This window comes from Anopheles marshallii, chromosome 3 (genome assembly GCF_943734725.1).
Source record: "Anopheles marshallii chromosome 3, idAnoMarsDA_429_01, whole genome shotgun sequence".
NCBI lineage: Eukaryota > Metazoa > Arthropoda > Insecta > Diptera > Culicidae > Anopheles > Anopheles marshallii.
Window position 1 is genome coordinate 69,209,214 of NC_071327.1, and position 11,432 is coordinate 69,220,645.

General features: G+C 47.2%; 2 protein-coding genes across 2 annotated transcripts; both read left to right on the forward strand.

The window, feature by feature from the left end:
- Nucleotides 1-416: 416 nt before the first annotated feature.
- Nucleotides 417-4,566, forward strand: LOC128711133 (ornithine aminotransferase, mitochondrial). The gene is made up of 3 exons (XM_053805997.1): nt 417-588; nt 3,216-3,504; nt 3,582-4,566. The coding sequence occupies exons 1-3, from the start codon at nt 417-419 to the stop codon at nt 4,564-4,566; spliced, it is 1,446 nt and encodes a 481-aa protein (XP_053661972.1).
- A 3,122-nt stretch (nt 4,567-7,688) lies between these two features.
- Nucleotides 7,689-8,959, forward strand: LOC128713084 (phospholipase A1-like). The gene is made up of 2 exons (XM_053807948.1): nt 7,689-7,749; nt 7,815-8,959. The coding sequence occupies exons 1-2, from the start codon at nt 7,689-7,691 to the stop codon at nt 8,957-8,959; spliced, it is 1,206 nt and encodes a 401-aa protein (XP_053663923.1).
- The last annotated feature ends 2,473 nt before the right edge of the window (nt 8,960-11,432 follow it).

The window sequence follows — 11,432 nt, forward strand, 5'->3', positions numbered from 1 at the left end:
TGAGGTAGGAAGCCACACGCCCCGAGGTAAGTTCCATCGGCCGATGCAGTTAAGATTCCTTTTCCGTTCGCCGGCGCACAAAAGGGTAATCAGTCATCGGGGCGGTGTGTGCGATAAGTTTGGCTTTACCTACTGTTTTTGCGCCCGAACGACAGATCATCGCACCCTATCACCGCGTCGGGAACTGATAGCGTTGTTGCGGGACTAGAAATTCGGAGGCCCGGCTTTCTACATATGGTAGACGCCGCAACTGCGTGGAACGGTCAGTTCTATTCGGGCAGTGAAACTGTCATCTAGTGGATTTGCGCTTTGGTGTGCGTAACCAAGCAACGGGGGAAAAAAAAAGATCATCCAGTGTGCATCGGTAGTGTCTGACAGTTCGTCGGTGTGAAAGGAATATACGACGCGTGCAAAGAATGCTGCGCCAAATAAGCAAAGCGGACCTGCTGGTCAAGCAGTTTGATAAACTGCTGGTGCTGCCGGTATTCTCGACGAAACAAAGCCAATTGCGACACAGCTCATCTTCGGCACGGCCAATTTCGTTCAACAACCGTCCTCTGCTGGCTGATCGCAACAAGCATGGATTCGGTAAGTATTGGGTGGTGTTAGTATTGCATTGAACTGGTGTTAGTATTATTCCTAAAGGCAGGCGCAGATCTAGAAAACGAGTTCTGGACGATTTGACGCAACCGGTTTTAGCCGTTCATAAATGTGTGGTGATCGATTTCATCTCCGTTGTGTAAGAGAAGGTTATAAAATTGGCAATTGATCAGTCGCAGTTCTAATGCATTAACAATGAGTGCACACATTAGATTAGCAATCTCTAAGCAGAATCAGGGCCCTTTTTATAATTCCTCCTTTCAGGCAGTAATAACAGCCAATCGTCCCCCTTTCGCAAAACATCCTTCACTAATCTGGCAAGGCTGCCCTGGACCATTATCTCTCGAACGGTATTTTTAGCGAAGGACCCCCGCGAATCGATTTTCGCACAGTTGCTTATCAACGTTTCAATGTTCTTCGCACTGCACCGTTGATAAAAAAAAAACACACACACGAAACGGCACTGAACCCACGCTGGTCCATTTATGTGCCAGTGACGTCCCTGGACTAGCCGGAGATTACTAGCTACCCTGCAGAGTGGACGAGTGACGCGTAATAAACTGATTTTGGACGGAAAATCTACAACTTGATATGGTGGCCCCCCACAGCACGTGGTAACAATTGTGCCGGAAGCACTGGTACCTTTTGCGATAACATTACTAAAAGGAGGAAAAAAAACGTGCTCTGACCCTTTCGGGACACGCCATCGTTCCAGACGTCTGCGATGACGTCTGTAAAGGCAAAAGTTCGCACGCACTTGCGCGGTCCATCGTAATTGCGTTTAAACTGCCCTAGAGGGTGTGACCCCAAATGCTGGATTTGATAGTGCAGAAAGAGCTGGATTTATTTTTTCTGTTATAAAATATTCTAAAATACGCAATAATATTGTACTGTATCACTTTGCTTATCGCTGCTACTTGCTTTTATTTGTTTAGCTAAGCTAGTTTCCAGTGGTAATGGGCTGAGATTGACGAGCATCGAACACCACATGTCGCTTATCAATAGTTTCAATTGTCTTCATGGCTATATTTAAACAATTGTATTTATTTTTGCTTTATTTTTCTTCAAAAGGAGGAATCTACATTTCTAGTCTTTTTAGTAAAATTGTTGAAGTACTCAATAACTCAGAGATGTTGAATTTCGAATCCCTTTTCCAGTAAAGTCCTTGCTCGCTATTTTGTATTAGGTTGTTCAGCATTGAATTTGGATGAAATATTTCACCTTCAAACTTCAAAGTTGTATGCTCGAAAAAAGCTTACTATTATATCAAGCATATCGTATATAGCAAGAACTTCGCAAGTGTAACATTTGTAGAACTTTTGGAATTTAATTTTGCTGATGAAAAAATGACTTACTGTACTGTTTTATATATTTCTAACATTCAAATCTTTAAACATCTTAGAACATCCATATAAAATCTGAAGTGGTAGATCCGATACACTCATATAAAAATAAGTAAAAAGACAAGAACACTACAAAAGAGGAAGGACTTCGCTGAAACTTTGAGGAATTCTTGAGGAGGGACCTTTTGAGAGTCAACTCCTAATTTGAATGACTCCTGGTTAAAATTCATATGAAGAGTGACTCTTCTCAATCAAGTATTAAGCACAAAACTGGTAGAAACCGGTCATTGGTGTTCTATAAGAATTCGAAAAACTTTGTGATATCCATGTTTGTATAGCAATCGGAGAAGTTGTACTATTAGCAGCCTAATTCAGTGTCGACAAAGGGAAGGACACAGTACATGAGGAGATGCCTTCTATTCTATTCTCTATTCTAGCGATAAGAGAATAATTAACACAAGCGCTCTAAGTAAACTAAAAGTAACGACACACATTTGCACAGGATCTTTTGCTTGTCGTATTATTCATTCCTTTAGCCATATTTTCGTTGCCCAATCTATTTATAATAGACAAAACAATTTTATTTGAAACAAAAAATACGAACGAACTGCGTAAGCAAGTACAAACACACACACATAAAAAAGGGCTCATAGCGAAGAGTATGTGCGACGAACGCATGTGCAAAATGTTTTGCTCTCCCTGTATACTTTTTGGCCAATGGTGAACCAACACACACCACTGCTTCTGGCGTTGATCTTCAAACACAACTATGTATCTGCTCGTGTACGATCATCGTTACCCATCATCAACCAATCGATGTGCCGTGGCTGGGTAAAAGCTGTCGGTAATAGTCTTATCAACTTGGCACACTAATTGATTTGCCCTTGGTTGCGAATAGTTCATAATCGAAGTCTCGTGCTGTTGTCGCGTTTACTACAGCTGCAAGCCGAATCCCGGGTAGGTTGCTTTATACGCGGGAGCTTACCGGTTCTTGTCGAGTGTCTTCAATGTAGGGCGAGTTTGTGTAAAACTTATCGTGGAGTGTCCCCATAAGTGTATTAAGCTTTATCGTGAGATTTACTATCAGTGTAAAAGGGAATGATTAGCCCAATACGGGAACATCTCCTCAATTAAACGATCGTACCATAATCACACTCCAGCTCATTCCACTCCTATAGTGAACGGTTTAGTTTGTTGTTGGTCGGCAATCGCCCGAGCCACTGTAGTGTCGTCGTAAAAGATTTAATGAGTACCATTACTTTGGCATTGCAGCAAAAACCACCGAAATGGCACAAAACGGATACGGCCATGCTGCTATCCAGCTGAAGGCACAACCAAAATCTCAGGCCGTGTTCGATCGGGAGGATAAGTTCGGTGCGCACAACTATCATCCGCTGCCGGTAGCGTTGGCCCGCGGCGAAGGCGTGTACGTGTGGGACGTGGAAGGCAAACGGTACTACGACTTTCTAAGCGCTTATTCCGCCGTCAATCAGGGCCACTGTCATCCGAAGATCGTGCAGGCACTGACGGAACAGGCGCAGGTGTTGACCCTTACGTCGAGGTAAGGAGCCCGCAGTCGTCATTAACCGTGCGCGCTAAATGTGGTCATTTAAATCGCTTTTCTTCCTCCCCTTCCAGAGCTTTCTACTCGAACGTGCTCGGTGAGTACGAAGAGTTTGTGACGAACCTGTTCGGGTACGATAAGGTACTGCCGATGAATACTGGTGTGGAGGGCGGTGAGACGGCCTGCAAGCTGGCACGCAAGTGGGGCTACAAGGTGAAGCAGATACCCGAGAACAAGGCGAAAATCGTATTCGCCGAGGGTAATTTCTGGGGCCGCACGTTGGCCGCCGTATCCTCCTCGAACGATCCAAGCAGCTACGCCGGTTTCGGTCCGTTCATGCCGGGCTTTGAGCTGGTACCGTACAACGATACGGCGGCACTCGAGAAAGCCTTGCAGGATCCGCACGTGTGTGCATTTATGGTGGAACCGATTCAAGGTGAGGCTGGTGTGGTCGTACCGGACGACGGGTACTTGCGTACAGTGCGTGAACTTTGCACGAAGCACAACGTGCTGTTTATTGCGGACGAGGTCCAGACGGGTTTGGCCCGTACCGGGCGTATGCTGGCCGTCGATCACGAGAATGTTAAACCGGACATTCTCATCCTTGGCAAAGCTCTGTCCGGTGGTGTGTATCCGGTGTCTGCCGTCCTTGCCAATGATCAGGTGATGCTCTGCATTCAACCCGGTGAGCACGGCTCCACGTACGGTGGCAATCCGCTCGGTTGCAAGGTAGCGATCGCCGCCCTCCAGGTGCTGGTAGAGGAAAAGCTGTCCGAAAATGCCGACCGCATGGGTGAGATGTTGCGCCGCTCGTTGCGTGAACTGCCCACTGACGTCGTATCGATCGTGCGTGGGAAAGGACTGCTGAACGCGATCGTTATCAATCCGAACTTTGACGCATGGGAAGTGTGCGTGCGGCTGAAGGAAAATGGACTGATCGCAAAGCCTACGCACGGAGATATTATACGCTTTGCGCCACCCCTGACCATCAACGAGCGGCAGCTGGAGGAGTGTTTGCACATCATCAAAACAACCATTATGTCGTTTGTGAAAAACTAGCCAACAGAGCATTAGTGGCGATTGATCGGCGAGATACGATTGAGATCCATGGATCGGGTTTTAAAGATTACCGGTAGAACGGAGCGAGAGTGGAAAACGTATGATATTTTGCATAGTCCGTAAGTTCGTTTCATAATCCAGCAAAGTGTAATAAAAGATTAAATTTGGTTTTAAAATTTAAAAAGTACTGAAAAAAAAAACCAGCTGGAAATCCATTTCTAGTAGCGTCATTCTTCATTTGCTATCTAACATAGCTCTGGAAGGTGTCATGAGAAGATGCGGGTTTTCGATATCCGGGGCACGAATTTCACCCGGTCACTTTAATTCCTTGGATATCTGCGACAAAGCGTACACCCGCCTTAAGGATTGGATTGAGGATCAATGCGACGATCAAGACAAAATATCTGCTCGCCGGAGACTCAGACTTTGATACGGTCCGTTTGGGGAACAGAGTATCGGTTGACCGGGATGATCTTGTGGTAGTAGAGGAATTCTGCTCCTTTTTACGATCGTAATTTCGGATAACAACCTAAGCAACGAAATCCGAAGGTGCATCTTGTTGGGGTTCATCAAACTCTTAAGAACTTGAAGACTCGTACACTGATACGTCCAGTAGTTCTATATGGCCTGGAGTCTCGGATGATACGGGCGGAGGACGCTAACGCTCTAGCCGTTTTTAAATGGAGAGTGATGGTGGCTAAACCCGGAAGAATTCGATTGCTGGGACACGTGATGAGGATGCTGGTCTAATACCCTACCAGGGAGATACTCGTCAACGACCCGTTCGCCACGAGGCGTAGGGGAGAGTAGTGAACTCATTGGCTGGATCCAGTGAAGCTAGACCTGACGAAGATTAGACGCAGACGGGAGACAAGAAGAGCAGCCCTGGTCCGGATTGGAGACCCAGACCAGGCCATGCCAACACAACATGCTCAACTGTGAGCCGGCCAAGAAGAGAGAGAGAGCATCATTCTTCAACACTTCAAGAAGAAATGTGTGCTTACTATGAATGTCCAAATTCATATTAGATTCAATCCAAGATCTAAACACTGTTAGACTGATCTCCTAGCTCTGAGGCCCTCGAATCGTTCGATGCCCGTGTTTATGTGGAAGTGTGAAGAATCTCTTCATGTTCCTTTGCGCCCCCTAGCCAACCTAGGCGGACTTGATTTATTTATTTATATCCCCCATCCGAAAGGCAACTTCCTGCTTATTCTAATGCCCCGAGACACAATGTCATTGACGTTCATAAAACATCTCAACAAGCTGGAATGTCAATAATTGGGACTGGAGGAAACATTATTCTGCACTATAATTAGACGGACACAAAATAAGCAATGCGTGCAGAAAATAGGAAAATAATAAACAATACTTACCCCTGCTGAAAGGACCGGTAAGATAAGAACCGGTTTCTGTGTGGCTTTCGTTCCGGTCAATCTGTGCACAATAAAACGCGTTTTATGGACGCTGCACATCAAAAGCACATAGCACTGCTTCATTAACCACGAAGATCTCTTGAGAGATTCTTCGTCGTGTTCGTTCTATTTACAATTCCGCGCTATTGCTAGGAGATGTGTGTGTGATCATCCGTGGTAATAGAAGCTTTTACCCTGTGGGCATCATGTGAAGCATCTGAATCTTTTTCCGTCTTGGCCAATGGTTACGTTCAACCGAAGAAGTGCTCCATCGTTGTTCTCGGCGTCCATGTTCCACCTGTCGACGACCTTTCTCGTCTGTGTGTATCGATGCGCTTGAAACGACCCTGATCCTAGTGCCTGGCTGCACCACGCGAGTACGTTCCTGCATTCCTGCAGCACCAGAATTAAACTGAAGGCAGAGAGTTTCAGAACATTCCCAAGAATGTGCGATGTCATGTACTCGGTAATTACAAACGAAACATGTTCGAAAACGATTCGGATGAAGAAGCGCACTTTCACCTTTTAGTCTTTTGGTATTAAAGATGACTCTTTGAGCATACTCTCCTGTTCGAAGGGCTCTGGAGTTTATCGACCAAATGCCACTGATCACAGCACCAAGGGAGGGCAAACTCAATGCCACAGTATTGTCCTTTGACAGTTACGAGGTAAAAATCAGGTCTAATAACCCAGTTTTGATCAATCATGATCAAGTAGGTCTTTACGTACACTCAAGATCCCTAATGCCTAATGCTTCTCGTTCAATCAGAACGAATGTAACGCTTTTAAGCTAGCGTTAGCGTATATTGAATTTAAACACGGGAAAAATTGTTCAACTTCATGGCAGAAACGGTAAAACAAGGAACCCGAAATGAAAACATCAAACTTGGAGTTTCCATTGAAAACAAGATCAGGCTTGGAAAATCGTACACATGCATACAGGAAATTCCCACCGCGTTACATTCGAACCAACACATCGTAAAGACGGTACGCTTACACAGCCCAGCATCACGCAGCCCGCATATGTTCTGCAGTTTCGCTACGTACGCGAGAGCGTGAGAGCGAACCCCGTGTACGCAAACTCATCTCAGTAAGATCACCAAAATCAAAAAAAGAAACGAGGCACATTCTCTTGCTTGATAAGTTGCTTGAAAAGAAGAATCCTAACCGTAGTGCAAGGCGCTGCAGAAGTAAGTCTTCATAAAGCTCTATTATCGAATGTTTTCGTCTCTGATTCAAATGCTAAAATTGTAATGCAAAAGTAAATAATTTTACGAAAGTACCAAAGCGGAACGAAATATATAACGCAAGTCTGATAATATGGCAAATGCCGTCATTATGGAGTCGAACTTAGGAACATTTGGTGAGCGAACTATATGAACGAGAGAAGGGACTAGCGCCAAAAGAGCGAAAGAACTGTACCGTGCGTTCAGTTCTTTACAAAGAACGAACCGGTTCGCTTCAGTTCATACAAACCTAATGATTCACCCATCCCTACTCGCGACACTTATCGCTCCGCACAGTTTTAAAGCAACGACGAGCTAAAGATCAACAGCTTCGAGTCACGTTGACGGCGAACGGCAACGGCAGTTAGCTTGTGGAGAGTGATCGTACCGGTGCATCATCCTCGGTTGCATCCCACTTACACTGCGACGGCACGCACGTTGATACTGTCGTTCGAATCGCAATCGGTTCATCGTGAGTGTGATGGAGCTTCGCCTAGCGGTACTGCTGCTGTTGGCGATTACAGCCATTACAGGCCGGAATGGTGAGTGTAGCCTACAACCGGATTGCGGTGCGATGACATTCCGTGTAACGGTTGTTCCTTTCCAGTGGCAGCACTGTCCATCCGGGCCGTGCAGGAACCAAGTGATCCGGATCTGGACGACATGGAGTACGATCGGGACAACGGAGGCGACTCGCTTATTCCACCGCCGGTCGTGATGCGGACGGATTTTGGCGAACCGATACCAACGGTACAGATTCCGAACAAGGCGGGCGAGTTTGAGACGATGGCACGGATGGACGTGCAGGAGTGCAAAAGCAACGCTAGCTCCTACGAGGCCACCAGGTACGTCCAGTGCTATCTGTACCGGGCGAACACCACCGAGGATCGGTACGAGTTTCACTTCAACGGGCTAAGCTCGATCGTGCAGGCCGGGTTCAAGCGCGACCTACCGACGGCGATCCTCGTGCACGGTTGGCTCGGCAGCTCCGAATCAGTGGTGATCGACCCGCTCGCCAAAGCGCTGCTGGCGCAGGAAAACAAGAACGTTATCGCGGTGGATTGGGAACAGGGGGCGAGCACGTTGCTCTACCCGATCGCCCGTTACCGGGTGCCGAAGGTCGCCGCACTGGTTGCCGCCCTGATAGACAACCTGGTGGTTGGGCTCGGCCAGGACGTCAATAGGATCGGCATCATCGGGCACAGTCTTGGGGCGCACATCGCGGGCATCGCCGGCAAGAAGGTACGGTCGGGCAAGATAGGGTACATCGTCGGGCTGGATCCGGCTTCGCCCCTGTTCCGACTGAAGAAGCCGGCCGATCGGCTCTCCTCGGACGACGCACAGTACGTGGAGATTATCCACACGAACGGCAAGGCGCTCGGGTTCTTCAGCAACATCGGGCAGGCGGACTACTACCCGAACGGTGGCGTGCGCCAACCCGGCTGTGGTTTCAGCCTCACCTGCAGCCATTCGCGGGCGGTGGACTTTTTCAAGGAATCGCTCAAAATTCGCAACTATTACGCACAGCGGTGCGATGGCCTAACGAACCTTGGACCTTCCTGCACTACCGATCGCACCGTGCTGGGCGGGTTGGTGTGGAAATCGTCGAAACCGGCCGGTGTGTACTATATCGCGACCGCCTCCAACGAACCATTCCTGCGCAGTAGCGGAGCTGCTGTTGTGAAACCGATATCCATGATCATCCCGCTACTATCACTGCTCATCACGTTACGGTGCAGGTGGCAGGCATGAGACAAAGAAAAAACGCAACCTTTCACCGTCACCGGGTCCAGCGATCGTGTTTCGAACCGACTGCAGTACCGCCGCAGGAGATTATTCTCTGGACCTGGTGGTAGCTTACTGTTTACATGGCCTTTGCGTTGTTGGGCTGATTGTGTGCCCACTGCCCGCATTGCCATTGCCCGAAAGCGAACCCGTAACACACACACACACCATAACACGCTACCCTGTGTAGCGTCGGAGGAGGAGGAGGAGTTCGAGAGTTCGAAGCACCCGGTCAGCGGTCATACAATTCTTATCGGCCCAATCTACACCAGCAAGGCAAACAGGGAACAATTGTAAAAAATGTGTTTACTTACACATATGCGCTATATTCTAGGTATTTTGGGAGTGATCGTACCGCCAGCACGCCGACACGCGCTGCGTTACGACGGTGATGATCTCGGTGTGGTTGTCGCTCCCAGCTGTACACGGTTCTTACACAGACTGCCGCAGTGCCGTAGAGACGAAACAAAATCCTTTGCCTCCAATATTGGGGAAAAAACGGTATGAATTCGTCGTGACAGTCGTTAAACGCCCCCTAAGGGTGCCGCGTGGTTATTTTTAGGATAAATTTGTATTGGAACCGTGTCGGTGGTGACGAGGGTTAATAATTTGCATACAGCGGTGTTTACACGTGTGCAAGCAAAAGATACAAAATAGAAGATCTTGTTCTAAGAGTTTTGCGTCTTCAGAGAGATTACCTTATCGATCGAGAAAAAAAAAAAAAAACAATTACTAATCAATATCACAAATGTGTCAGTTTTTAGCACAAGCAACAACACCACTCTGGATATGATGAATCGCTGCTATCCGATGGGTCTTTAACGTTAAATTGCTTCGTCATATTGCAGGTATTTTTTGTGTTCGCATATAAGAAGATATTAGTCATGATCAAAGCAATTATAACGTGGAGCATCATCCGCTCACTTACTTGCTTGACGCGCTGCAGAATTCTTCTAACTTGATCTTACCGGAGATCGGATGTCTTTCTGGCGCTTATCGCGACCTTTCTTGGGGAAACGCATCAACGTATTCAACGGACTTTGTGCCATTTTAATGACGTTGGTAGTCTACTGGAACTCCCTACGCGGGGGTTAAATACGTGGCACACTTCTAAGATCATTGGACAATCTCTGTACCACACGGTTGCAGTGGTTCCACGTGGATAAGCGTCAGCTCTTTGCCAGGTGTCAATCTGGTGTACAGTCCCTGTTTGGATTGTCGCGTAGCCTAATGCCTAACGAACCTTTTGAGAAGAGTCTTTCATATGAATCCTTGGTGAGGAGTCGTTTAAATCACGCCATCAACAGCATTGATGTTGAGCTATGGCGTTAGGGTGCTGGCTGCTAAGCGGTTTGATGAAACCTCTCTGCCCAACCTGTTGGTGAGGGCGAAGCTGGGACTGAATAGTACTCACAAACGTCTCCGAGACATGGACTTTGTCCAACACTGACAAAACCCTCTTAGCTGCGTCCAGCAGGAAGATGCTCCAGCAGGATTTTTGGCCCCCGTATGTGTGGAAGGACCAGGACGAGCTCTGCGAACTGTACGACGAACTCACTGGTCACATCATGAGAATGACACCGAACGACCCAACCCGTAAAGTCCTTTAGGTCTTCCACATGGAACAGAGGAGGCGTGGTAGGCCCAAATTGAGATGGAGTGACGGCGTTGATACGTCCGCCAGAAAGGCCGGGATAATGGATTGACAGACAACGACCAGAAAATCCTTACGATTTTATGTAACACTAAGATTTTTGACGTTTTATAGCGCATAGCGAATGAAGATCTTTTCCAAAAATGTTCAATCCTTGGTGGTTTTCCACACTTCTCCTGTGCATCAATCGTTTACTCTGGCGATCACTTCTTCAGTCCGTTAGATGATTGGATCCTACTCTTGGAGAGCAAGTAATCAGCTGTGTAACGTCATGTGGAACGATACCAAACAACCCACATCGCGTCACAAGTGCCTTAAGACGCTCGCAAAAGTGTTGTAGTACTCGCCACCCCACAATGACACGATAATGATAGACGCAAACAGCTTCCGTGCGTTACCTAAAGTTACCTAAACCTATAAAACTATATGTACATTTCATACACTTGTACAAGTTTTAAAAGCACTGTCGCTGACGGAAATTATGTCCTGCTGTTACGCTCCAGTAAGATTGTCATGCTTAGAAGAGTAGTAGCCGAATAAGAGATAAGTAGGCTCGTGGAAGGAAAGAAAGTAGGAAAAAGCAGGAGATATACGTTATCGCTCTCGCGTCGCTTCTTAATGAAGTGGCAGGCGATAGAGAACAAACACAGGTTCTGTCCCGTCTGCTGCGTGGATGGAGAAATAGAAAACGGAAGAATAAAAAACATGCGTGCCGCCAACTTCCTCATGAAAGTAAAAGTAAACTAAGCTTAGCGCTATCGGTCGTTTCATAACCGGAAGCGAGAG